This window comes from Lipomyces doorenjongii (genome assembly GCF_038497915.1).
Source record: "Lipomyces doorenjongii strain NRRL Y-27504 unplaced genomic scaffold V1508scaffold_3, whole genome shotgun sequence".
NCBI lineage: Eukaryota > Fungi > Ascomycota > Lipomycetes > Lipomycetales > Lipomycetaceae > Lipomyces > Lipomyces doorenjongii.
This window is the reverse complement of record NW_027118070.1, coordinates 424,501-450,584: the sequence shown is the minus strand read 5'-3', so window position 1 is coordinate 450,584 and position 26,084 is coordinate 424,501. Positions and strand designations below refer to the sequence as shown.

Here is a 26,084-nt window from a genome sequence, read left to right as displayed (position 1 = left end):
AAATCCGCCTCCCTCATTAGCTGCACGCGCTTCTGCGCGGCAGGCGCCAGAGCCCAATGACAAAGGCCCAGAGTCACTCGGATTCTGACCAAGCGGCAGGGTATGTATACTCTGCATTTCCTGCTCATCTTTCATCGCCCATAGAGTTGCACTCCTCGTACAGTGACCCCTTCAGCATGCCTCCATCATTCGAGTCCAGTATCACTACACTAACATGACCCCAGTAAGTTTGTTCTGCAGAGATCGATGGATTTTGTCGAATGCGTGTTTGAAATTGAAGATCGGTTCTCGAGAGTATCAACGTACTTCCCAAGCGAACCGCCCACCCCACCGAACCGATTTGCCCGCCACGCCTGAAATTTATTGATCAACATTTTTCAACGCGTCGATTTTCAACCGCTTCTATATAAAATGCCATATGCTGATGAAAATGGAATTCAATTTTGGCTCTAAATGCCTACGAAACGCGTCAAATTAAATCTATTACGCGGGCAGCGAAAACTTTTAATGTGCCTGTGACCACCCTCCGTGATAGGATCAACGGGACCACCGCTCGTCAGGACAAATGCGCCAATTCGCATATACTGACCGAAACCGAGGAACAAACGCTAGTTACGTGAATTTAGACGCTGATAAACGAGGCCTTCCTATTCGTCCACAGTATCTTCGTGGTCTCGCTAGTATTCTGCTGCAAGGAAGTACGAAGGAGCCTTCTGCTCAAGTTGGTAAGAACTGGGTATCTAGATTTATCAATCGTCGGCCAGAAATCGAATCTCGATTCTATCGCAAGATATCATACCAGCGTGCGAAACAGGATGATCCTAAGGTATATAGGGAATGGTTCAAGCTCGTACAAAAAACTATCGCGAAGTATGGCATAGTTGAAGACGACATGTGGAACTTTGATGAGACTGGCTTTGCGATGGGATTGATTTCTACTGCAAAGGTAGTCACGTCTACCGACCGAAGCGAGAGCAGGCCTCGCATGATTCAGCAAGGGAATCGTGAATGGGTGACTATCATCGAAGCTATCTCCTCAAGAGGCATTCTCCTTCCGCCAATGGTCATCCTTAAAGGTAAGGAGCAGCAGGCACAATGGTATCAGGAAGAACTGCTAGATCCTACCTGGTCAATAGCCGTCAGCAAGAATGGCTGGACGACTGATGATATCGGTCTACAGTGGCTTAAGAGTATTTTTCACCATTATTCAGCCGTATATTCAACTGGAAGATATAGACTATTGATTCTTGATGGACACGGTAGCCATATCACCTCGGAATTTGATAGATTTCGCTCTGTATGCGAGCCCATTCGTCTCACCGACTACAGACATTGGACGTAGGTTGTTGTAGACACCCTTGAACAGAGAATATGGCAATGCTCTTGAGGGGATGATGCGGTCCGGTAGAAACCATATCGATAAGGATGACTTCCTACACGTCTACCCTGCTGTACGAGCCACCGCGTGAATGTACAGAATATACGTGCCGGATTCGCAGGAACTGGACTGGTCCCTTTTGATCAGGATCGGGTACTTGAGAAAATCACATATCAACTACGTACACCATCCCCAGTTACTGAGGCTAGTAGCAAGTAGAAATCAAGCCAACCAACACCGCGGACCGCTAGTCAACTTGACCGGAAGGCCCAGAGCATGCATACGAGCCTCAGTAAGAGACATCAGCTATCAGATATCTCTAGTAGCACCATCGTAAGCATATCAATCAGATCGTGAAGTGCTGCCATCAGGCTATGGAAGCAAGCCTCCTACTGGAACATGAATTGAAACGTGTACGACCCGAGAACGAGCGCCAGATTAAGAAGAAAGCTGGGAAACGTGCTTCACTAGGCGCTGATCAAGTTCTGACTCTAGCGGAGGCTCGTGACCGTTTTCAGGAACTAAATGATCAACTTAATGAGCATCCTGATGAACAGCCTGCGGCGAATAGGGTTGGAGGGCATCGCGCTCCACGTCGCTGCAGCGGCTGTGGTGATCTTAGCCACACTATAAGGAAATGTCCTAGTAAATAGCTATATATTTCAGCTCTAGTTATTCTAATTTAAGGACGTGGTGGTTGATGTTGACGCGAATAGCTTCATGTAGTATTTTTGTGACGGGTAAATGGGCGGTTCGCTTGGGCAAGTACGTTATTTTGACAGCGTTCTGGCCCTTGTTCGGAGCCAGCGTGTTGGACTCTCCTCTGTGAAATTTCCCCGCCCACCCCCCAACTAAATTTAGGTTGGCCCCCCCCCCTTCCCTCCCCAAAAGATAGAGTTTATGATTTGTTTGTGTCGACTTGCCCGCTCCACAATGCCTTATTTTGGACATAACATGACAATTCTCTGCCGATTAAATAAAATTTTAGTATCACAGTCATTTAAAATCCGAGTACAGTCAACCGCGAATAATAATAAAAAATAATGTCGGCTATAAAAGTAGGACAACACTGCTTTAATAAATTATTGAATCATTTGAGTTAATCCAAATAAACGTCATGTCATAAAATGCCGGACCTCGTATTTTGAGTCTTGTGACGTATGTCGTGCATCCTTTATTAAGTGTCGTATTGTAATTTGTTAGTTAAGTTACCTTGCTTTTTTTTTTTTTTTTTTTGTTTTTTTTACGTTGCAGATTAGTGAGAGGCTTCTGCTCATGCACGTTTTGTGCACTGCTTAAGTTCAATTTCAACCCCCCCATCCCAATTCAAGAAAAGCTTACGTCAGGATCCTTACATGCAGCAAATTTTTTTTTGGTTTCTAATCGTATCTTTGCTTAGGACGACGAATATTAATTTCATTACAAAGTTTATAATACAGTGCAATATCGAAATATTATTCACCAATCACCCAACTAGTTTAAGACATAGAACAAAAAAAAAGAGCAGTAAGAAAAATGTCATAGAATCATAAAATATTAAGTGTCAAGCAAATCAGGGCGCCTAGTGCTCTTATTCCTCCTCTTCATTCGGTGAGAATCAATAAATCAAGACAACGCAAAAATCGCATCAATCAAATTAATCGGATCTTACACTTCGCGGCACCCTGCTATGCATCAGACGATAAAAGAGCGTGTAATCGCAACATAAACCGTAACAAAAATGTCAAACACAAAAAAAGAATGCAAATTTTTGATAAACGAATGATCAAACCAACTCCATATCTTTTGGCCACCACAAGACTTCCTACCATCGCCTTCAAATCCCATTATGGGTGCTCGTGCATACTACCCGTCCGGTCCTTCTGTACCACTCTATACTATGCATAATTATAATCCTTTCCGTCGAGCCAATTTTTCGCCGTCCGGTTAACAAATGTCACATAAAAAACCAACGCTAATCCTGTATAAATAAACAAGCGAAATCACCACGCAACAGTGAAACTGCAAAAGACGGACACGATTGCATAATTAGTATATGATCTTATACAAATCGAAAGCCCAACTTGACAACAATATGCATTTTCTCTATTGACAAAATCCCCATTCACACCGCAGTCGGCGTCGATGCAGCGGGTTCTGGCAGCGAGTCTGGAGCAATATCCGCCAGTGGTGGCTCGAATGGTGACTCATTCTCCGGCGAGGGCGAGGGCGACCCAGAGCGCATAGCCCCGAGGTAGAATCGCGCAGAGGTCCTTGGATGCGCATTGTTCTGCGGTGCTGATTGGGCAAATGAGGAAACAATACTTGGATGGACTGGTGATAACGATGACGAAGAAGAGCTTGCGGGACGCTGTGGACCTTGGAACTGGACGGCATTAGCCTTGTCTGACCTTCCTAAGTTGGATCACAGACTCAACTTACAAAACAGTAGTTATCCAAAAACACCTGGTACGACGTCGAATCTATAGCCGGCTTCTCTTGTACAATCCGGCCGGGTGTGTTATCGGTTGTATCCAAACCCATGCCGGCCAGCTGGTCATTGACATGTCGCAAATCTTCAGATGACGGACCAGACCCGCGCCCGATTCCATTCTTCATAACAGCTGGCATGTCTGACATCGGCGAGCCCGTATCACCCGGCGACGCATTCGGACTGTTCGAATTGGAGAGGTTGTTAATAACATTATATCGCCCCGAGCCGAACGTGAAGCCTCGTTTACCGGTCGTCTTTCGGTTGAGCGGTGTCGAGGCGACAATAGTGTCAAATGACGAGGAGCTAGAAGTCGAGTTGGAACTAGGCGATGACGACGCGAGCACCGCGTTCAGCGACGCGCGAAAGTCATAACGAGATGTGAACGGACGACCGACAGGCGGAACTAACTCGACAGGCGTCGGTGACCGGGACGTCTTGATTTTGGAGGAGAGCGACGCCTCAGAGAAGGTCGTCGACGCACTAGAATCAGGAGATGAGGATTTTGCCTTGCGGGATGTATAGTATGAATCGAAGGAGTAGTCTAGTGGGTCTGGTCTTGGAGGTTTATTTTGAGAAGTAAACGTGAATACAGGTGCTGGTCGTGAAAAAACACTCGATGAAGACGAGCCCGCGAATGGAGGAGGTGGCAAGCTAGTTGACGACAAAAACGATGCAGGAATGGAGCCAATCGCGCTATCGGTGGACGGATATCCAACAGAAGACGACCCTTCGATAGCAGAGTCTGATGATCGCCGCTCGTATCGATCGTACATCTGATACGCGCGCGTAGGTTGCTGGAAGATCGGTTTCAATTTTCTCTTGAACTCAACCTGATAGTTATGAGAGTTGTTGCTGTCCCAGTACTCTTGTCCGTTGACGTTGTACCGCACACAGAACAACAATGTCTTGTGTTCAAGCTTTGAAAAGTCTTGTAACTTGATAGAGAAAGTAAAGCGATCATAGCCTTGGGGCGGTCGAGGCAAACGACCGGGCAGGACGTCCGTGAAATCGGCTCCGACTTCGGATACAGTCTTCCAGTAGTCCAATGTAAACTTTGCTGCAACCCACTTCGTAAAGGCGAGATTTTTCACAGCCACATGGCCCAGCAGGGAACGCTGATCGGAAGATAAGAAAACTCGTTCGACGAACACAACCGCATTTTCGTTTGGACGTTCCGGAAAATTAGGAAGCACAAGCTCCCAATCATATAACGTAGACGGACTGGGGCTTCGCTCCGGCATCGAGTCGCTGTCGTCATCTTCATCGCCGGCTAGCTGGTTACGGCGATGCAGTGAGCGTGCCGTCCACGGGAAAAATTCATCGTCCTTCTCATCAGTCGGCGAAGCTTCGTTGGAGACAGCGGCCGGACGCTCTGCTTGCAAGAAATGCCGTACATGCTCTAGGTGTGTATCAAAATGCACATTCTTCGGATATGTCGGAGTCGACGGAACTGACGACGGCCGTCGAGACTTGAGGGAGGGCTTGACCAGTTCACCAGATTTCTTTCTGACCATTCGCGGAGCAGGATGGTCGTCCAAGTCTGTGTCATCGATCGCGGACGAGTTGACTCGCAAGTCGAGCATGGATTTGGATGATGTGATCACAGGCAGCTTTGAATCTGACTCCGTTGTTCTGCTAGGAGAAACCTGTCGTCGTTGAGGAGGCATGTGCATCATAGCCGCCTGTAGCGCAGCAAGATTCTTGATTCGCCGTGATGGTCGGCCAGCGACGATGGTGGCAGCGTCATCGTCATTATCTTCTATTTCGTCGTCGTCAGTAGACGTCGGCGACGATGTGGTCGACGAGCCGTTGGCAGAAGAGTCCTCATCCTCGTCATCAGCATCGGAGGACTCGATATGCTTCGCCGACGGTTTAGATGACGGATTATTGGATTGAGATAATTTGTCTCCCTCTGCGGACGTCGACGGAGAGGCAGGTGGCTCGTCCGCAGCGGCGTTTGCATCCGCTACAGTGGAAGCCGTGAACATCCGGCTGTTTTGCTGCGTGTAGTAATAGGGCTTCTGAGGCGAGGATCGTGGCTGTTTGCGCAAAAAGGATGCTGAGCGCGGAACTGCGCCGGGCCCGTTGAGATAGTAAACTGTCGACGGGGAATTCTGCGAATGCAATGAAGGAGGTAGAAGGTCGGTATTTAGTGGTGGCTGACTTTGAAAGTGTTGGCCACCGTGGGTCTGAAGCGCGCCAGGCGACACAGACACCACGGGCGAAGTTGCCGGCGGCGTGTAAGGCATCAGACTATTTGGAGTGCGGGTTAGCACACGACCTCGGCCGCGGATCGGATCTTTGGCACACAAGGAGACAAGAGGTAAGAAGGGAGATAGCAAGGAGGAAGAAAGCGGCGATGGCGGTGAGGGCTACAGAACAGTGGTTAGGGTATGCGCCGCACGAGACCGACTGGGAAGTTTTGCGGGCTTGATAGGTACCTCTCCGAGCCAAGCCACGGTGGCGGTGCTCGTGCGACTCGCCGCCTTGTCGCGCGACACGCGACTTGGACGCAATATTTTTTTGCCGCTTATCGCCACGGACGAATCATCATCAGTCGCGAACCCGCGCAGTCCAACGCTGTTAATGTTATGCCAGCCTCCTGTCGTCAGAACACCAAACCCCAAAGTTCGACAATGTGGAGCCACCAAAAGTAGCTTTGAGAACGATAACAGCATACCGCCCAACAGACCATGCAACAGACTTCTCGAAGATGGCGCAAACCCTACGACCGGGCGGTGCACTCGAAGGTTCGCGCTCTGGCCAGAACCTTCACGCAGGAGGTAAATCCCGGGAGTGCGGGTATGCTTTGAATCCACATCGCACGATATCGGGCCGTACACTACTGATCATCGTCACATTCATGGACGCGAGATGAACGACGGTGACGGTTAACTGTTCTGATTCGACACTCCATACGGCCCACACAGGACCGACTTAATGCCGCACCTGCTCCTGGGGAGCGAAGGATTGGGAGGCAGCACGCGCGCAGGAAAAAAACGCCCCATGTTTGACTAGCGCGTGGTCCTTCCCCCGTCGGGCACTTAGCCCCATCCCCGGCCTCAACTTCTGCTCGCCCTCTCAACAGAACAACCGTAGCCGAGGTCTTCCCCTTACCCACGTCGTTCTTAGCAGCAGCGACCACGAAACATGAATGCGGCAACAGATAACTGCTCTTAGTTGCCCCGCCAAATTATTGTTCTCCAGTTTGTAATATTTATGGGGTTGTGGTTTGATGTGTCAATAGAAAATTTTTTCGCGCCGTTAAGCCTACAGCCAGTCTCAGTGCTGGCCAAAACGTGAACGAGGTCGCCCCTGGATCTGCAGGCTGCCTACCAGGGTCTGCTCGGTTCGTTACTCATATTCTAAGTCGTTTCACATGGCCGTTCGGTTACGAAAGATTTAAGAAAGAACCAGACTGACTGTCCTATTGCACGCCGTGCTCTTACTACTGCTGCATCGGCAAGGCTATGTTATCTCTAATCTCATCGCTGACCCGACGATTTCCACGCCACCAACTAGTATTTGATGGTCGGCCGTCCACCTACTCTGGCAAAAGCAAACGCTGCATTAGCTTCTGTCAAAGACGATTCCGGACTGCATCAGCGACTGAGCAAGAACTTCTCGCACTCACCCCATTTTTTGTGGCGCTTATCATCGTATGTGGAGATTAATCTATTGCTTCGACGACGATCTTTTTGCAGATCATCGCTCCCCCACTTTTTCGAGTCCTCGAGATTGAGTTCGACTGGCTGCAGACGCAACAACCACATTGCGTGACGAGACGCATTTCCATCGATACTTGTGCTGTTATTCGCTCACTCGCCGTTCACTGTCGGGCCACTTGCTTTGTCAGGTGTGGGGGGGGGGGGGGGTCCGCATTGCCTGGTGTGGACGGCTTCCTCCCAATACATTGCTATTTGTTGCCCTCGCTGTGGGACCGGTTTCGACTTGCAGTTCCCCCCTCCAACAACACATGTGAGACAGCGTGCACATTTCTATATCTGCTAAATCAATATCACAGTAAAAGCTTGTACAGATCCAAATGTATTTACCAAATGACGCTAAGCGAAACTTTATTGTATTTTGCCTTTTGGACACGCGATCGCTGTAGATCCTCGATTCGACTCAAACGTTGTCGCGTGTACTTGCCACAGCCATATGTAGCCTATCGTCAAAAATTTTTTTTTGGCCGATCCGTTCGTTCTCATGCGGCGTCAGCAGTCTCGCAGTGGCCACTATTCACGAAAAAAAGCATAAGGATGCGCTTGCTAATGCGGCCGTCAAAAATTTAAATTCAAAGTTTGCACATTAGTTTGTATATGATCTAATTGCGTACTCGATTATGGCAACAAGTCAGAGAATTGTACTTCGTAGCCGTCGAGACTACCGGTCAACCGCTCAGACTATACAACATCTGTTGCGTCGCTATGAATATAATATATTACATTATTAGCTCGAGCTGGAGCAGACTCGACTGAGGTGTTGGGGAATCGCCGCCACGTGCGACTGAAACACGGACCCACAAGCGCGGTGCTTATACCTACACTCTGCCGATGAATTTTCTGGACGCCATCAATTTATAATCGTGTTGCAGTAATTAGGGATGCTGAATTTGAAATTCGTCCGTAGTGAATACGATATATGCTACTGAATCTCTGTTGCCACGTCAACCATGCATATAGCACAACCGGTGCAAATAGCTGACATACAACGACTGTGCTGCTTATGACTATGAGGCTGCTTGCTGAATTTTACGTTACGTCGATCGAAAGCGATGTTGTAGCTAACACAATATACTGAGATCATATATTTAGGCGTTGGCTTGTATATGGAGCCGACGTCACGTTTATTCCACTTTACAGAACACAAATAATTTACTGCTGAAATGCTCTCGGGACAAAATGTCAATCATTCGGGTCAAGACTGTAGCAGCTTTACCGGAAGTTCTCCCGTGCTGAGCCAAGTCGAACAAAAAGAACCAAACGGGACTCGCTTCTGTTAGGCGCCAGTAAAAAGAGACAATCTCGTTCAAAGTCATAAATCATCAACAGTCCTTGATTAACAGTGTAGGGTCGTATCTACGAAGGGCAAATCGCCATAAAATATTCGACAGACAGTTTGATATTAACCTCTATCGATAGCGCAGTATATGGTAGTTTCGGTTGCCAACTCTGATTATTATCCGACCAAGTGTATGGAGATTAATGCGCGGGGTCTCTTAACTCAAATCATGCTGATCGCCATATTTTGTAAGTTTGTGGGTTATATAGAACCGACGTGAGCGATGATGAATTATGCCGTCGTAATTGCTGTTCACACATATTTCTATAACCCTTAGTTACTACAAATCGGATAATTGTTGCGAGTGTAAATAGTAGATGCGCCTCAATTATGTGATTTGTTTAGACAACTGATACAACGTTGATTACTAGTCAACACATCAGCTACGCCTTATACAGCTAGCAGTTAGTACTTATTCTTTAACTCGACTTTCATGCAACGTCCGAAGCGCTATTCTCAACATATTTTTGAATAACGTCTGATCAACAACGAAACCTTATGGCAATCTTTCTCGTGGCGATATAAACCGAGGTCGCCGTTCCACTAATAACCCTTGATAGGTTCACTTGGTCTAATTCACTTCCGCCTTGCCGAATCCATATCTTGTGGCGTTGAAGACCGCATTCCGTGGCGCAGAAATCGTAAATCGTCCCGCTCTTGCCGCCATTTTTATGACGTGACACCACCGCCGACTCACGACTTTCTGATGTGTCGACGGTGATTCCTCCGTCATGCCTCGGTAGACACTCACTAGTCATTATTGAGCGGTTAAGAACTGGAAACTATGCATCTGATTTAGCTGCTCTCCTCGCCGCGAATGGGACTGGCGACCTGGAGCTGTCCCGACTTCTCTGAGAGCTTGCCAGGAGGGACACCTCATTTTACGTGTCTTGTCCAGTAGAAGTTAAAAAAAATACAGGTAAAGCGTGTTCGATATTTGGCAGCTTGAAATCTGTTGACATTTCCTATGAAAAATGCTACCTCGGAGGTCAAAACGAATCGTTTCGCCACCGGAAGGAATATACGACATAATTTCGCTGGCATGACGACGGCTTCAGCTAAAACACGAACTCCAGCCATTTTAAAGTGGCGTGAAATATACTGCTTAACTGCTAAATAACCTATTTCCGGTGGAATTTATGGGTACACGTGGCTGAAAATATGGGGATAAGACGGCACCTGCGGCTCAGGTCTTACAAAACCCAGGTGACGAGTCTCATTGGTAAGTTTGATTTACTGCAGGCATCTCACGTCAAGGGAAGTAGAAATAAGGATTATTGAGTCGGTCAGGAAGTTAATCTACGGTGTCTATCAGTCGATCAATATGACTAAATCCTGAGTTAATGGCCGCTAGTTCTAGTACTGTCGCGATCATTTCTTGGTCAAGTCACGTACTGAATATATCCGGCCGTCCTTCGATAAGGTGTTCGACCAAGCAATACGTCATTTTCTGAAATCTATCCATCTTGCGGCTAGCCCGAAGTGCAGGACGCTGCGCGGTGAGGTCTGTTTTCCGGTGCCTGAGGGCATGCAAGACCTTACTACCAAATCTCCCGGGCCTTTTTCGGCCGTCCACTACAAGTGGCTTGGCATGCTCGGTGCGATTGTAGAAGCATCTTTTGGATTGGGGTCCTTGCATATGTTCCTGGCCGTGCGCACCCCCCCTTGGCCGTTGCTTATGTTCCTTTCAGTTCGATGATTAATGTCTACCATCGGCCGGACTGGAGATTTTTATTTGGATCTACTTGCTGAGAATAATGGCCACATCTCGTACTACGCCACCTCATATAGAAATACGTCAAGTGCGAATGATTGAGTACAGCTAACAATACATAGTAATTCGATCGCGAAGGCATTGTATCTCTAATCGGGAAAGTATTGGATAGCCACTCATATCCACCACAACCTGGCATGACTTAGTTTTCAGCAGCACATCTCCAAGCATTATTCAATATATCGCTAAAAAGATCCCAATTAATCTATCATCGTGCAGCATCAGTCTTCAACTCCGTGGGGATTAAAGGTCGGATCCATCCACGTAACCTCGAAAACATGTCCATCGAGGTCTTCAAAACTACGTCCATACATCGTGCCATAATCATGCGCAGCCGAGGGATCCTTCTTACCGCCAGCCTTTTCCGCATTCTCGACAATAGTGTCTACCTCATCCTTACTGTCCGCAGTGAAACAGATGAGTACCTGAGCTGAAGATTTGGCGTCGACGACGGCTTTGGACTTTGGTGTAAATGAGCGGAAACGATCGGATTCCAGTAGCATAAGAGACATAGTTGGCGAAATTTCAATGCAGGCAGTTGTTTCGTTGCTGAATTTGGGGTTGTGAGATCCGCCGATGGAGGTATAGAATGCGACGGAGGCTGACGCCGACTCAACTGGGAGGTTCAGATAAACACTTTTGGTTGTAGAGCTCATGTTGTCGGAAACGGGCTGTACTTTCGTCGTAATTTTTTTCGAAAGGGCGATGGCGGGGACGCTTTTATAACCGCACGAAGGGGCGCTATCTCGTCCGGGATGAGAGATCGATACGAGCGATTTATGATAACCTTCGGCATCGTATGGTCAAGCCATACCTTACCAGTGCTGACTTTTGCAGCTAAATTGCAGCTACTAACAACTCTGACGACGACACCAGCAGATCGAATTAGTCATAAGGCTTGGCGTTGAGCGTCTTCCCGGTCCAGAGTTTCCTGCGATGTCGCTTGATACGCGTCATTTATGCGTGCTGTACGCGAAATCACGTGATCACGTGATATCTACCGGCGACGTCCAATCAGACGATGATGGACTAGTACACTTAAAGTTTCTGAATACCCTGACCCTATCAGAATCCAATTCTAAATCCATCGAATGAGTAAACTACGCAACTTCTGGAAGTCACATCAGTGAATAATGACTCATGGCGTATATATGCCAGCACAGCTAATCGCCTTTCGACGTCGTTCGGGGGATGCCTACTCGTACACGGGCTGCAGTAGCCCGAAGGCGACAGGCTGTGCGGTGAGGCTTGTTTTCGTTGCCTTCGGGCATGAGGCGTTACCATCAAATCTTAGGGCTTTTTTCGGCCCTCTAGTCCAAGTGGCTTGACATACTCGCGCGATTGTAATTTGTAGAAGCGTCTCTTGGATTGATCCTTGCATATGTTCCCGACCGTCCTTTCGAAAATGACGATGGCGATAACGATTGGCGCAAGTACGCATACTTTGAGCTTGTCAATAAAACTGGCGAATATTACTCGCACTGTTTGTGAATTGCGAATACAAATAGCGAATATTGCGGATATCTGCGAATATTCGCGTTCGCAACAGCCCCAGAATTAGCGTATCCAGTTCAAGCCGTGAGCATGTGAACTGTAGATAGTACAGTCATGGCGATATAAAGCCCTTTGTGCTGTCTATTCTTGTTGGGCGGCTCTAGTCGCGCACAGTCATTTGAGGGCAGGTAGGCTTTCAACGTGCAGAATCATGTAGGCCAGTGTGTTTTATCACCTTATGCAACTTTGCTAGTGAATTAATATACAACACTCTAACCAGAGGGTCCGAATTTAAGTCGGACTTCGTTCTGTTTTACAGAGCGGAAAGACCTACGTGCTCGTAGGTAATCACATGGGTTACCTTAGCTAGTTAACATTCCTTCAATTCCATATTGATATTCGCAATCATTGTTATGACACATTAACGCAGCAGCACCGGATATTGTTCATCAGCTCATCGCCCTGCTGCAAAAGACGGCGCGGGCTTCGCGACTTCTAAAGCCCGACGGATCACTCTCACTCGGCATTTGACAGTGGAGTGAGTGATTGAGGTATGGCAGAGTCGTACATATACCCTACTAGAGTCTTGTAACTTTACACTGTAATATGTCATAACAATGATATATTACATATAAATCCAACATATTGTACACTCAAAAAATGCAACATAAACCTATTATAATCCGACTCTAGATTGTAGTAAAAACGCGCTTTTTCAAGCCCCTTTCCTCCTCTTTATTGTAGTCCTCTTCGTCTAAGAATTCCTTTGTATGTCCTTCGACATACGCCCGTCTGATATATTTTAGTCCGGCAATATTATAGCCCAACTCATCCTTCTGTCGTTGAATGGCACCTCGAAGGTGCTCGCGCACGCTACTTAGCATTGGACGCATGATCTCGTTTGTAATGATTTGCCGATGATACAGTCGAATAAGAAAAAATAGAATTCGCGAGGCAAGTGTGATGTTCCAGCCTTTCTCGGCCCAAATGTTAATGAATCTAAGAAGGGACAGGACTTTCTCAAATGGGAGAAGCAGCAGCGCGTCTTGCAATTGTGATGCCTTAATCTTCTCCAGCACATCAAGCACATACCGTTCGGCAGCGATATTATCCAGCGCTACAAACACCGCATTCCGGGACGGAGGTGCAGCGTTCGGATTATTCTTCTTCATCTATCTGTTGTGTTAGTACAAAATACCAAACAAAGCATGGAACGACAACATACAATGTCGTGTTCCTCGAGTAGCTCAATATCAGTGACGCCCAGATCCAACGCCTCCACGATCCGTTCACCTGCAACCAGAGTCTCAACCGTCTGCTTTCCGGCGGCAGCCGTGGTAACCTCGTCACTCTCTTTCTCACCGCTCCGCTCCGGTCCATCGAGAGAGCTTATCAACGTAGACTCATACAATTCTTCTAATTCCTTCTCTCTTTCTTCCTCCAAAAAGATCGGGTCGTCTGTCTGTTGCCAGATTCGGATACTCCGGTCATGAGCTGCCGAAACGACAAACTCTCCTGAATTCGCAATAGCAATTGCCCAAATTTCTGAATGATGGCCATCGAGCTTTTGAATATTTTCAAATTTATCACCATCCCAGTACTTAATTAGTCGATCCTTTGATGCTGAGAAGAAGTAGTGTGAGTTCGGTTCGAATTGAATAGCCATTATACTTTCCTGGTGTGCAAATATCGAGCGGTGACAATCGCCGAAATCTAAACCCCAGATCTTAATATTCTTGTCTGCAGAACAAGATATGAGAAGCTTTGAATCGTGCGATATGTCCATCGACAGCACTGGGAGTTTGTGGCCGTATAGATTGAGGAAGAATTTTAGAGTGTCAACGAAAAAGACCTTGATAGTGTTGTCGAGTAGCGACACAGCAATGTATTTACCATCCGGAGATTGTCTGAGCGAGAGAACATCATCAGTGAGTTCAAGCGTCCGAGTGTGCTGGAGCTTCATGCGAGGAATGGTTCGCTATGTTTTAAGTTAGTCGCAAGTCTTACGAGAAAGTGTTTCCAGACTCACTCTAGTTCCAGGAATTTCTTCTTGAACAATCCGGAAATTCCAGAACTTGACACTCTTGTCGGCACTGCCGGTAACAAGACTCTTGCCGTCTGGACTGACTTGTAGAGACCACAATGCACCATCATGCGCGTCTATGGTGTCTAGAAGCGCTGAACTGGCGACATCAAACATTTCGATCTGACCGGATTTCGTACCAACGACGAGCTACATGATTAGACATGACACTCAAACAAGCCAATAGCAGATACTTACAATACTATCACCAGGTAAGAAGGTAGAGCAAAGCGCATATCCGCAATCGAATGTTCGAATACAATTAGTAGTCTTTACGTTCCACACTTTCAAACTACCATTCGAAGCAGTAGCGAGCATTTTATCATCAGAACTAAGCGCCAGAGACCTCACGTCTGTGCGATGACCTGGAAGGTCAAGAGCGTAGAGTCGATTATACTCTGGAGGTGGTGAGCTCTTCTTGTGCTGCTGTGGAACCGTGATATTGTAAAGTTCGACGCAGTTTGAGGAAAGTGAAACCACAATCTGAAGCGTGTCCTTTTTCTGAAAGTCAGGTGTCGTGAATGCCCAATCCATGCTTCGCACTCGCGCAGGCGTACGGACGATAACATATGGCACGTAAATCTCAGTCACATCATGCTCCGTAATATCCTCCAAAATATCTTTTTCGCTCGCTTCCTCGCCCTTGGCAGCGAGTCTCTCTTTCCGCCTCCGCAGTTTTCTGTTCGCGGACTTCTTAACTTCCTCCGCGGATCGGATTCTCCAAACTTCAACAGCTCGGTCAGCTCCATGGCACGCCACAAACGGCGCCGACGGATGGAATGCAATACCTGCTGCTCGCTCCTTATTCTGTCGCAGTAATACACCCTGTATCTTTAATCTGTTGCCGTCGGCGCCATTCTTGACGTTCAACTGCCATACCTTTAACTCAGATTCACCACCTGCAGTCATACACACATCGTTATTAAGAGTAAGAGCCCAACACTCGCCGCGATGAGCAACATGGGTCTCGATGCAATGCTGTGAGGCCAGGTCCCATAATTTGATGAAACCATCTTTTGAAGTGCTAATAAGCCAATTACTAGCTGCCATATCTTCATTGACAGCCATCTCAACATCATCGCCAGTCGAAGCTATGAACTCAAGGCCGGTAATTTGATCTTTGTGGCCGCGAAGACGGTATAGACCAACTTCAGAGATAAGATCCCAAACAATAATATTTGAGTCGCGAGAGCCGCTCGCAAGTCGTGTACCTGAAGGATCAAACTTCAGGGACGAAATTGTTGTCTTGTGTCCGTTGAAGCTGACTATGATAGAACCGGTCTTTGCATCCCAAACTCGAATAGACCCATCTGAATATCTAAATTCATTAGATATTCGCCTACTTCAAGAAGAGTGAAATATTGCGTAACTCACCCTACGGCAAAGATATCATCGTCATGTTTCGCAATGCAACTCACTTCTACTTTGATGTCGATCTCGTTCCACTTATGTACTTTTTCGCCCTTTTTTATGTCCCAGATCATCACACTCTCCAATGCGCCAACTATTACTTGGCCGGCTGACGCTGACGATGATGAAGGCTGTGGAAGCCATAGTAAGTTACTATTCGATGAGATAACGCCGAACGAGGCGTCGGGTTCAAACCGAAGGTAGGATGTCACCATACTAAATTATTCTAGAAGGTCTCCAAGGTAGAAGGTTACCTAATGAGATAATCCTGTATAGTTTTCCTATATCTTAAGGAAATAAAGTATCAGATATGATGCTTCGTAATTGCGGAATCTGAATTTGCTGCTGGACATTACAATCTCTAAATTTTTTTAGGAGCAACCTCGACTCAGATGCGGTTACGTTGTATTCGCATGAGGAGTTAACGCATATGTGCCGTTTTCACAATCATGTTTGGGTTGTAAAATTCAGGGGCCGGGCTCTAACGGCTCAAGACATGTCAGGATTAAAATCCCAAACTTCAGAGCAATTTCGATAGGACATGATGTGCGACGACTTTGACCCAGCAATTTGCTTGCAATTTAATTTGAAAATTCTCTCCGCAATCAAAAATCTTTAAATATCGTACCAACAACAGCTCTTCCTCTCCCTCCATCACTGACATGGGTTTGTGACGGCCATCTACCGACGATGATACATATGAAATGATTCCATGCTCGCCTAGCAAAAAAACTCACAAAACTCACAAAACTCACAAAACCCGCAAAACCCGCAATATTGCGAAAATTAAGCGGAGTATTTGGGAGTCTTTTAAAGGACCAGTATGTACTTCAGTCGGAGCTGGTCAGTGCACTGTAATCATTTGTAATTGTTACTGCTGCCGCAGCACATTTAAAGCCAATGTCTATTAGACTTTGCTTTACAAAACCGCACTGCCGAGTAACTTTATTTGCAACTTTGACTAAATATTTAACGTCCAGAACTACCTTTTCAAAACTCTGTTTAACCTCCACGAAGAGCCTTCCTCAAATCACAGGAGGCGCTGCCGCATGGACAGGGCCTGCAGCAGGTCTCGAATCTAGAGAAATCGATCTCCAACAAAAGAACAATTCACCTGACAATTGATCTTAAGGCCATTGACGCTCAGGACTGCGCCGAGCAATTACCTAAAATGGTATAAATTATATTCTGAAATGATTAATTCCAGCGATATTGTTGCGTGTATAACAACGGAGCGGCAGCTAACGACTTTGATTAGGCTGAGGAGAACGCACTCCGCTTCTCGCTATCATCTCATCCAGTTGCCCTTGGGTTCTTTTTAGGATTCAGACTAGGTATATATTGACTTGTCCTTAGCAATGTTGTTGTGGCTGGCGTAAATTACTAACATAGTGGCAGCGGCGGTATTAACATACATTTTTGGTCTCATTTTCACAAACAACTTGTAAGTTATCTTTAAGTTTTTGGCCTGAGATGTTGCTAATTTGAATGTAGTGTCCTGATTTTTATTATTGTCATTTTGCTATTGGCTGCGGATTTCTGGAACACCAAGAATGTCACCGGCCGTCTATTAGTTGGGCTTCGGTATGTCTGTGCCCCCCTAATTTTCATTCAATCTAACACTAAGCCGTCTAATTCAGGTGGTGGAATGAGTCATCGTCAAATGGTGACAGTATCTGGGTTTTTGAGAGCGCGGATGTATGTAACAACGTGATGACTTCGAGGCATAATTAACAGGGGTTTGTCTAATGCGATGTGATTAGCCCCAGCGTCTGATCAATGGAACCGACTCGCGATTTTTCTGGACAGTTCTGTACACTACTCCAGTCGTCTGGGGCCTCCTTGCCTTTCTGGCTATTCTCAAATTTGAGCTTATTTGGGTATGTTGCTACTAAGAATATATTATAATCTCCAATTGAGTTGAATTGCTGATTGCATGATCTTCTTTGGTTTAGCTCTCTCTCGTCAGTATGTAACCAATCTACTACAGGATCCGACGTGACAATTTGTATGATTTTGATAATATTGACACTTTTAGTTATCGCTGTTATATTGTCGTCTACAAACGCCATGGCTTTCACTAGGTGCGATCGATTCGGCAAGGCTAGCGGTATTGCGAACAGCATGTTTGCACGGTCATCACGAGGATTGGTGCAGCGTGTCGCAGGAGGCTTGATTTCCAGAGTTTATGGAGGTTAGACAGAGGTAATGAGTCGTGATCGATCATGGCTGTGTCGAACGGGCATTGTTATATTCGTTAAGAGGACTCTATATCTGAGGCGGCCTTAATTTACCAATAGTTTTTATTAATATTAATTGTCGACCAAATTGTTAGAAGTCATGAGTACCGTACGCAGTAATTAGATGCAAGTTAGAATCCCAGTCTTAAAAGTTTTAGCAACTTCTTTCTCAAGCGCTTCCGCCTCAGTTCCATCTGCACATTTTTGCTCATTTTCATCAAGTACTCATCCCACTCTTGTCTAACGAGTTCAGCATCGAGGCCTGGTATCATTTTCGCTATAGTGTATTCGTCCAAGCTATCAACCCTATACAACTGGTATTCTCGAATGCATCTCTCCTGGTCAATCTTCTTTGACTGAACTTTCAATTGCTGTACAAATTCGTCGGCCTTTCTCTCAGCGCGCCGTGTGATAGATTCGACACTCTCGAGAGAATCCCAGTGTATTATCTTTACAAGTTGTGAAGCGATCTGCCGTCTTTGACGGGAATAGATTTCTTTGTCCTCCATATCCAAACAATACGAACAAATTCCAAAAGGCGAGTGCTGATTTCGGTAGAGAAATTGCCAGCTGCCTTCATCATCTGGGTCAATCAAACCCTTGTCGGACAAAAACTCATGTATATCGACCTTGGGCTCAGCAAACCGTACATGAATCGACCCACTGCTGATGTACGCCGAGTAGTTCGTCAAGTCAACTCTCCTACTTGAACCTTCACCGACAGCATCATCGACGTTGTCAAGTTCAACAGAAGATATTTGAGCTGTTCCATCGGCAATGCATTCAGTAGAAGCTGCGTCACCGTGCTCAGAAGTCAAGGTTAGCAAGGGGTTCGTCATATCTTCGTGGCCATTTATCATGTCTGTGTGCTTGTACTGGAAGTTTTCTGACACTCCGAAGTGAGAGGCTTCGCCTATCGAGGAATACCGCATAAATGAATACATTTAGGTTAAATTGAAGCTGATGGTCCAGGGATTGAATTGGAAATAGTGTAACAGGGCAGCAAAGATTGAATTGGAAAGCGGACTGGCGGTAGGTTGTGCATGTTGATAGTTGGCTGTTGCTGCAACATCAACTATATGTCTGCCTGCAGATAAAACATAAGTAGTCTATATCTGTTGTCATTATAGCAGGTTTTAAAGCTTTATACAACTGTCACTACGCAATCTGCTGTCTAGCAAAGCTAATGTACGCACTTTCGACACGTAGATCAAGATGCAATGTGTGCTCGATAAATCATATACCCAAGATGCCAATTTGCGAGACCTCTATGCAACAGAACCGCTCTGCGGATTAATTCACCTGGGTGAACGCACTGTTCATTAAGGGCAATCAGATTTCACCTTTAGTGTAGGGCAATTGAAGCGCTTATGCATTTACGTTGTATATATGGTAAGTTACGGCAGATATGTCAGAATCTTGGTCTCGGGCCACTTCCGGATTGTTGACGTTAACTCTTGATGACGTCGACCACTGGACATGATACAATCGGACTGTCTCTCGTTCTACTAACCGAGGTCGATCTAGTCAATAATTTCTGATTATGGCGTCTGAGCATGTAGTGTATAATGATTCACCGCTGGGTGAGTATCTGAAAGGTGTGTTCGTATATGTTGACTTGCTGTGGGGACATTGCTCTCAGTAACGATTCTAATGAATTATCAGCTGCAGGCGAAGATATTGCAACAGCCACTGAGCTGGCAGAAGAACGGGACCCATCAGCTGAGCCGCCAATGAAATTTGCGCGGTTTGCACTGTCAGCAGTGAAGCATCCTATTATTTCCAATTCATCTGGTTCGGCAATTGCTGGCAAGGCAACAAGGTCAGCTGTATTTCATGGATCCAATACTGAGCTGAAGCCACTAGCCCTTGGAGATGAGAGATCTATGAGGAGATTACGTTTTCAATTCTTGTTTGCTGTAGGTTGCGATCTTGAGTGCGATACTTGGTTGCCATTTAGAGACTAATAGTCTGAACACAGGCCCCGTTGAAGAGGCGGCTCAGCCAGCGAGAGAATTCGCGCTTTTTGGAACGATTCAGATATGTTTTGGTCACATCACAACTTTTAGATGAAAACGTTCCAATTTCCGCCTTTGGGAGATCAGATAACAATGAAGGCAAACTAGATAGCGACATTCTGGATGAGAGAAATTTGAAGTCAAAGAATGGCACTAGATCAGATTTGGGAACTGGCAACAAGTACTGGGTTGGCAGCGGCGGATGTATTGTTGTAGTCGCCGTTCTTTTCGCTTGGTTTTTTCGTGGTTGCGATCGACTTATCTCCGGGGTCAATACAAAGTGCAAATTACTCGTCGGCATGGTGATTGGTCTCTCAGTATCTTTGTTCTATTATTCACACGCCGTAAGTACAAACGCCTTCAGTCAGGTTGCTTGACATTGACCATGTGGTTAACTGGAAGCACAGTGGCGGAAACGGTTACGGACCACGCGAAAGACAGCTATCGATTACGCAGCGCAATTTATAAAAAGCAATCATCTTTTTGATATCAATATGTCTCGAACAATCCGTATAGTTCAGGAAGTCGAGTTTATTTCTCGAGGACTTGGTATACCCGGAATGCCAGCTTCGCCGTCATCGTCTCCACTACATAACGCTTTTGATCGAAAGTCGAGTTCATCGTCTCAGTTATTGCAGCGGAAATCACCAGTAGGACGCCGGAGGTGTAACGCACTGCGGAATCAAATTTCGTCGGCATTGAATCTGAGCCTCTCGCAGTATAGAAGATCTCTCGATGTATTGTCAGGGCTGTGCAATCATTCAGATTTGGAGAAGTATTTCGATATTTATGATTTTCATAGTCCCACGGCTATGCAGCTGGAGAAGGAGGACCAACGGAGAAACAAAGAAAACCCTGACCTGATCGACAATGGCGAGGACGAGGCTGGTGACGAGAGTGCGTCTATCGAATCACTTTGGCGATTGAAGCAGCAGTTTCGCCGCCTTCACCATACACGGAGGAAACTTCTCTGCTGTTTGTTGGCTATGGACGCTCATGGGGATGGCTCTGATATTAAAAAATGGAGATCGGTGGTGCAGGACGTTAAAACATTGTCCGATTTGATGAAACAATTATCAGATGATCTGGGACAGTCACTTACACAGTCTGACATTATTGATCTCGTCGAATTTTATACGAACGAACAGGAAAGTCACAGTCAACAACAGGAGTTGCAACGGAAGAGACATCCGCATAAGTCGGTGCCTTCGTCTCAACTCCCAAAACAAATCAGGTGGAGGCCGCATCTACACGCTCTCAATACAATATCTGCTACCTTACGAAATATCGAGGCCAAGATGTATGTACTGCGTGAGGATTCGACTAGGTTGGAACTTCAGGACTCACGCGTATCCGCATCGCCAAATAAAACGCCAGCCAAGGCCACCATTAATATCGATTCGTGCCTAAGGAGATCGTGGTCCGCTGTGGGATCTACGATGGACTACTCTGGCTCACCGTCTATGCAAATGTCATCCGATATTCTAGTGAAACAGTATAATAGCATTGGAGCGGACCTCAAGGCTTTAGTCAAAGAGTGGGAGTCTGGAAAAGGGAAACTGTACGAGGCCATTGCTGCTTCTGGTGCAAGTTCTCCTGGGCCGTCAAGTCTTGACAGACTATACGACGTTGACAATGACTCTTCCCCGGTGTCATCAGTGATGTCGTCACCAGATAGCCTACTTTCAGGGGCAACTTTCGACAGTACGAGTATTCCTTGGTCGCCACAGAGTATTGACCAAGGCAAATTCCTAATGAGAGATCTGGAAGATGAGGGAGATGATGAACGAGAAGGTGATGGCAGCGGGTTGATATTGGAAAGGGACAGCGGCGTCATCCCGATGGCAGCCAAATCGAAGATGGTAGAGAATATTGCATCTGCTATGATCAGGCAGCAGGACAGGATGTTAAGATCATTGTGAGCAATAATGATTATTGCAAATAGTTACTCATATTCAATTCACAATATTCAGGTTAAATGTCCGACCCAGTGTCATCTATAATACACAAGCCCAGGTGCAGTTTATGCAGTTTACATATCCATCCCTATATATATAGGGGAGTTCCATCTAATCAAACAAGCAATTCTATCCATTTAGTTTAACGTATTCTAGCCAATCTAGACGTGTTCAAATGAACTCCAATCTCAACCTCCTGCGTCTTCTGGTTAAGTTTGCCGACACGATGGTTCTGCGACTCGAGCTCCGTATTGATCGACTTCGCCATGGAATTCAGTCGATTGGCGGCGGCACTGACATCATCGAGAGTAGCATCAATGTCTCGCTCTACCTCGAAGTCCTCATCATCCGGCTCGAACTGGAATCTCGATGCCTGCGCAAGATCTGCCTTTTGCCTAGCCATCTGTTCACGATACCTCATTTCAGTCGCTGTTAACTGCCTTCTGCGCTCGCCAGGAATGTTGCCCATGGCCGCTGCAACACGTTGCTGGGCTTGATACTGATTTCGGCGGTTTTCCTCACGCTGGAGCTGCTGGTGGTGGAAAGTGTCTCTAATCTTCTGCTCTCTTTCTTGAATTCGTCGTCTAGAGTTGAAAGGATTTGACAAGTGAACAGCGAACATTGAACGATTTAAGGTTTTGAGCTCTCGAGCGTAATCCTCACCCAACTTGGTGTTGTTCTCTGTAATTGCCATTGAACCCTCCGCGTTTGCAATCTGATCACCCTGTTCCCCGAGCATCTGTAACGTTCGCAGGCCGGACGCTTCCGCTTCTTCGGCGTACCTTCGCGCCATCTGAGCCGAGCCCAAACTCTCTTTCTTGACATACTTCATCTGCTCCTTAATAGCTTGGATTTCGGTATCGTCGACGCCTTCCTCTTGAACCGGATCAAATACTTGATAACCGCCAGTTCCATTTCCGCCGTAGGAAGACTCTTCGCCATGTCGCTGGGCCCGTTCTTCTTCGGTCTCCATGATCGAGGGATCGTAGTCTCGCGGGGCAGATTGGAAACTTGGAGGAACTTGAGGCTTTAGCTTCCTTCGCATTCCCTTGAATAGCTCTTGCTTGTTTTCCGTGACAGAGACAGTATCGTCGTTGGTTCCATATGGCTTGGTCGTGTCGGTACTGTATATAGAGTCATTATCACTGCCAATGGACTGTGTGTTTTTATCTTGCGACGAATAGGATGGGGGGCCGTAGAGCGATGAGGAATCATAGGAGGCGCTTCCGCCATACAGGTTCGAGGTACCGGAAGTTGATGCGGTTGATGAATACGGATTGGATCCTGCCGTCGCTTTCGAACTAAAATGGTTGCTCCCAATCGAACTCCGCGTATCGTATGGATTAGAAACCGGGGACGACCTTTCATACGGATTCGAATAACCCGAGCCATGGTCCCCAAAACTTTGACTGCTACTACTCCCCTTGTAAGGGTTATGTTCTATAGAGGAGGGTGCACTGTTGAAAGTATTGCTGCCCATGGCATATGGGTTCCGGCCACCGGGTACCGTCTCCGGTGTTTCACGATAAATTGTATAGGGATTGTAATTACTGCTCGATATAGACGTTTCCGATGGCGTGGGTGACTTCCGTCCTGACTTTGACCGTCCTAATAATTTCTTCATTATCGAATACCCGTGGCAAGTGTGGAATATAAGTGAGTTGGGGGCTGAGGAGTTTGAACGGCCAGGGTTCTAGATTTAGATTTACGCCTCGCCTCGAACAGGCCCTAACCCAAGAGTTTTGGCTGTAAGCAAGGTGCGTCGATTCGTGCAGTCACTCGCACTATCCACTCACCCGCCCGCAGCTATTTCGTCGCGTCTACATAGCACATTTTTGTTAACTCTAGGTATTTATTTCTATCAACAGTTGCCATATCCCGATACTCTGTCTTCAGCGTCGATCAATAACAATTTCTCAATTGATCCATTCGTCCAACACAACGCCAAAGCACTGAGCCTAAATGCATCTACTACACCGGATTTCTTTCTTCACCCCCAAATACTTCATACGAATCATCTAATATATCTAGAACTTAGCGCACAATACGAGCCAGACGAACTGTATTCAAATGCACGCCAACTTCGACATCTTCCGTTCTCCGGCTAAGACGACTGACGCGTTCATTCTGAGCTGTTACTTCGGTGCTAATGGACTTTGCCATCATGTTTAGTCTCGTAGCTGCAGAACCAATGCCATCCAATCTAGACTCCAACTCGCGCTCATTTTCAAAATCTTCTTCGTCGGGCTCGAACAAGTATTTAGATGTCTCGGCAAGTTTGGCCTTGTTGGTATTCATCTGTTCGCGATATTTGCGCTCTGTTTCAGTTAATTGTCGACGACGTTCACCAGGTACGTTACCCATGGCTGATGCAACGCGCTGTTGAGAATCGTATTGTCGCCGACGATTGGTCTCTCTATCAATCTGTTGTGCTCGAAACGTGGCTCGAATTTTGTCCTCCTGTTCCATGAGTCGCCGCCTGGAATTGAACGGATTCGAAACATGAACTGCGAACATCGATCGATTGAGAGACTTTAATTCCGAGGCGTAGTCTTCGGCCAATTTTGTCTGGTTTTCTGTCACAGCGATGGAATTCTCCGCACTTCCTAGCTGATCACCTTGCTCGCCCAATGCTTGCAGCGTGCGCAAACCAGCCGCTTCGGCTTCCTCTGCATAACGCAATGCATTGCCTGCAGATGTTAGACTCTGTTTGTTTGTGTGTCGGATCTGTTCTTTTAATGCATTAACTTCGAGGTCCTCTTCCTCCTGTTGTTGTTCCTGGATTTGCCCATATACGGATTGTTCGCTGTAAAGATATTCTTGTCCTTGTCTGAGTATCTGTTCACTCGCATGTCTCGCCTCTCGCTCAGCTTCCGTCTCCATGATCGATGGGTCATAATCGTGCGTCTGAGCTGCCACATTCTCATCGCTGACTATTGCTTGACGTCCAAGAAGCTCCTGTCGTTGAAGATTGGTGGATGTGCTGGATGTGTTTGCATATGGATTAATATACGGGCTAGTCCCCGTCAAATCAGTCACAGGTGCTGTAGGACGAGTCATAATTCGTCTGGACGAGGATGATGACGACGGTGATGAAAAAGAAGACACGTCGTAAGGATTGTTCGTTGCTGGAGACACATTGTTGACACCCGTTAAGGGTCCGATAACAGATGTCGCACCAGCTAGAGGTGTCCCGGTGCGCGGACTGGGACTATTCCTGCTGTAGTATGACGGGACACTGTTATATGGATTGCTTCCTAACGCATATGGATTGTAGGCGGGTCCAGAGAGATTAGAGTCTTCAGCGTATGGATTTGCCGTATTTGTGGCATCTGAGTCTGATGGCGATTTTGAGCGGGAGTGCTTAAGAATCTTCTTCATTGGTTATACTTGTATCACTGTGCCGTATAAATGATTTATGGTGCTTTGAAATATATTGCAAATCGTGGGAGCAAATAGTAACTGCAGACGTGTGTGTGAGGCAAAGAAGGAGAGAGTTGAATATGGGGTAATTCCGTCGTGGATCACACGGCGATTATTCGCGGCCTGGTTTAGGAGGTGGCGATTCTTGGTCCCTACGTCACACTATTGTTAGTTGTGGCTCTGTGACACCCAACTGGGGCCGCCGAAGTACTCACCGCACTCTCCATTGGGTTAGGGTATGATCACGTGAGTGCAGGAGAAAGAATAGAAAGAATAGAAATTCAATATAATATAGTACAAGGAAGAAAGAACTTCCTGGTTTACAATATCGGAAGCCACGGAATAAAATTATTTATACAGCTTATGCAGTCTACTGATGATTATCCTATATTGTCGTTAATCCGCGTCGTTCAGCCGGCAGTAAAATCAATCGGACCAAGAAGTTAAATACTCGCGGTCGAAAGGATACCGGAGGTGCTAATTCCCAGATTCGAGACTTTTCAGGCATTATGACGAGACAAATTCATTAATTTACACGGGAGTAGGCGCGGTCTATGTGAGGTTTGAGGCCATGGAAATGGTGCCTCTTGCGGAACTTGATAATGCATTCTAATGTTTGATGGAGTATCATGACGTACACTGGTTCCGGAACTCCGTGGCTAGGCCAATTACGTTGCCAATACATATCAAGCGTACGGTCATGTGTTGCACTAAGTTTGGGGCTTATGCTCGCATGATCGAAATCGTTTTTGTTCCCTACGGCCTATAT

At 46.5% G+C, this 26,084-nt stretch overlaps 8 protein-coding genes across 8 annotated transcripts; 2 read left to right on the top strand and 6 right to left on the bottom strand.

Annotated features, from left to right (window-relative positions):
- Positions 1 to 3,482: 3,482 nt before the first annotated feature.
- V1508DRAFT_394901 (putative phosphatase regulatory subunit-domain-containing protein) lies at positions 3,483 to 6,100 on the bottom strand (the record flags this gene model as incomplete). The annotated part of the gene is made up of 2 exons (XM_066938026.1): positions 3,483 to 3,743; positions 3,800 to 6,100. 2 exons carry the CDS (start codon positions 6,098 to 6,100, stop codon positions 3,483 to 3,485), a joined length of 2,562 nt encoding a protein of 853 aa, XP_066798654.1.
- A 4,608-nt stretch (positions 6,101 to 10,708) lies between these two features.
- On the bottom strand, positions 10,709 to 11,434 carry V1508DRAFT_409610 (VOC family protein). Its single transcript, XM_066939180.1, has one exon. The coding sequence runs from the start codon at positions 11,343 to 11,345 to the stop codon at positions 10,911 to 10,913; it is 435 nt and encodes a 144-aa protein (XP_066798653.1). The 5' UTR covers positions 11,346 to 11,434; the 3' UTR covers positions 10,709 to 10,910.
- Positions 11,435 to 12,558: 1,124 nt separating this feature from the next.
- V1508DRAFT_380224 (WD40-repeat-containing domain protein) lies at positions 12,559 to 16,025 on the bottom strand. The gene is made up of 5 exons (XM_066937669.1): positions 15,641 to 16,025; positions 14,465 to 15,584; positions 14,213 to 14,416; positions 13,409 to 14,161; positions 12,559 to 13,355 (listed from the first exon to the last, which is right to left on the bottom strand). The coding sequence occupies exons 1-5, from the start codon at positions 15,889 to 15,891 to the stop codon at positions 12,873 to 12,875; spliced, it is 2,811 nt and encodes a 936-aa protein (XP_066798652.1). The 5' UTR covers positions 15,892 to 16,025; the 3' UTR covers positions 12,559 to 12,872.
- Positions 16,026 to 16,552: 527 nt separating this feature from the next.
- V1508DRAFT_155275 (uncharacterized protein) lies at positions 16,553 to 17,941 on the top strand. The gene is made up of 8 exons (XM_066936054.1): positions 16,553 to 16,850; positions 16,935 to 17,010; positions 17,075 to 17,120; positions 17,171 to 17,260; positions 17,317 to 17,374; positions 17,440 to 17,556; positions 17,632 to 17,644; positions 17,715 to 17,941. The coding sequence occupies exons 1-8, from the start codon at positions 16,848 to 16,850 to the stop codon at positions 17,873 to 17,875; spliced, it is 564 nt and encodes a 187-aa protein (XP_066798651.1). The 5' UTR covers positions 16,553 to 16,847; the 3' UTR covers positions 17,876 to 17,941.
- Positions 17,942 to 18,012: 71 nt separating this feature from the next.
- V1508DRAFT_409601 (uncharacterized protein) lies at positions 18,013 to 19,223 on the bottom strand. Its single transcript, XM_066939179.1, has one exon. The coding sequence runs from the start codon at positions 18,858 to 18,860 to the stop codon at positions 18,048 to 18,050; it is 813 nt and encodes a 270-aa protein (XP_066798650.1). The 5' UTR covers positions 18,861 to 19,223; the 3' UTR covers positions 18,013 to 18,047.
- An 86-nt stretch (positions 19,224 to 19,309) lies between these two features.
- Positions 19,310 to 21,963, top strand: V1508DRAFT_409600 (Mysoin-binding motif of peroxisomes-domain-containing protein). Its single transcript, XM_066939178.1, has 4 exons — positions 19,310 to 19,514; positions 19,582 to 19,835; positions 19,898 to 20,278; positions 20,342 to 21,963. Exons 1-4 carry the CDS (start codon positions 19,460 to 19,462, stop codon positions 21,854 to 21,856), a joined length of 2,205 nt encoding a protein of 734 aa, XP_066798649.1. The 5' UTR covers positions 19,310 to 19,459; the 3' UTR covers positions 21,857 to 21,963.
- Positions 21,867 to 23,558, bottom strand: V1508DRAFT_409596 (uncharacterized protein). The gene has a single exon (XM_066939177.1). The coding sequence runs from the start codon at positions 23,514 to 23,516 to the stop codon at positions 22,035 to 22,037; it is 1,482 nt and encodes a 493-aa protein (XP_066798648.1). The 5' UTR covers positions 23,517 to 23,558; the 3' UTR covers positions 21,867 to 22,034.
- A 368-nt stretch (positions 23,559 to 23,926) lies between these two features.
- Positions 23,927 to 24,775, bottom strand: V1508DRAFT_348180 (uncharacterized protein; the record flags this gene model as incomplete). Its single annotated transcript, XM_066936716.1, has 1 exon — positions 23,927 to 24,775. One exon carries the CDS (start codon positions 24,773 to 24,775, stop codon positions 23,927 to 23,929), a length of 849 nt encoding a protein of 282 aa, XP_066798647.1.
- Between the last annotated feature and the right edge of the window lie 1,309 nt (positions 24,776 to 26,084).

What these genes read in the sequence shown, in the direction of transcription:
- V1508DRAFT_409596 (XM_066939177.1), bottom strand. Translation starts at nt 23,516, where the DNA reads ATGAAGAAATTATTAGGACGGTCAAAGTCAGGACGGAAGTCACCCACG.
- V1508DRAFT_155275 (XM_066936054.1), top strand. An exon ending in CTTTTTAGGATTCAGACTAG is followed by an intron (nt 17,011 to 17,074) that starts GTATATATTGAC and finishes ACATAGTGGCAG; the next exon opens with CGGCGGTATTAACATACATT. An exon ending in CGTCTATTAGTTGGGCTTCG is followed by an intron (nt 17,261 to 17,316) that starts GTATGTCTGTGC and finishes CGTCTAATTCAG; the next exon opens with GTGGTGGAATGAGTCATCGT.
- V1508DRAFT_409601 (XM_066939179.1), bottom strand. Translation starts at nt 18,860, where the DNA reads ATGTATTCATTTATGCGGTATTCCTCGATAGGCGAAGCCTCTCACTTC.
- V1508DRAFT_409610 (XM_066939180.1), bottom strand. Translation starts at nt 11,345, where the DNA reads ATGAGCTCTACAACCAAAAGTGTTTATCTGAACCTCCCAGTTGAGTCG.
- V1508DRAFT_380224 (XM_066937669.1), bottom strand. Translation starts at nt 15,891, where the DNA reads ATGGTGACATCCTACCTTCGGTTTGAACCCGACGCCTCGTTCGGCGTT. An exon ending in AAGAAATTCCTGGAACTAGA is followed by an intron (nt 14,162 to 14,212) that starts GTGAGTCTGGAA and finishes CTTAAAACATAG; the next exon opens with CGAACCATTCCTCGCATGAA. An exon ending in TACTCGAGGAACACGACATT is followed by an intron (nt 13,356 to 13,408) that starts GTATGTTGTCGT and finishes CACAACAGATAG; the next exon opens with ATGAAGAAGAATAATCCGAA.
- V1508DRAFT_409600 (XM_066939178.1), top strand. Translation starts at nt 19,460, where the DNA reads ATGGCGTCTGAGCATGTAGTGTATAATGATTCACCGCTGGGTGAGTAT. An exon ending in GCTGGGTGAGTATCTGAAAG is followed by an intron (nt 19,515 to 19,581) that starts GTGTGTTCGTAT and finishes ATGAATTATCAG; the next exon opens with CTGCAGGCGAAGATATTGCA. An exon ending in GTTTTCAATTCTTGTTTGCT is followed by an intron (nt 19,836 to 19,897) that starts GTAGGTTGCGAT and finishes GTCTGAACACAG; the next exon opens with GCCCCGTTGAAGAGGCGGCT.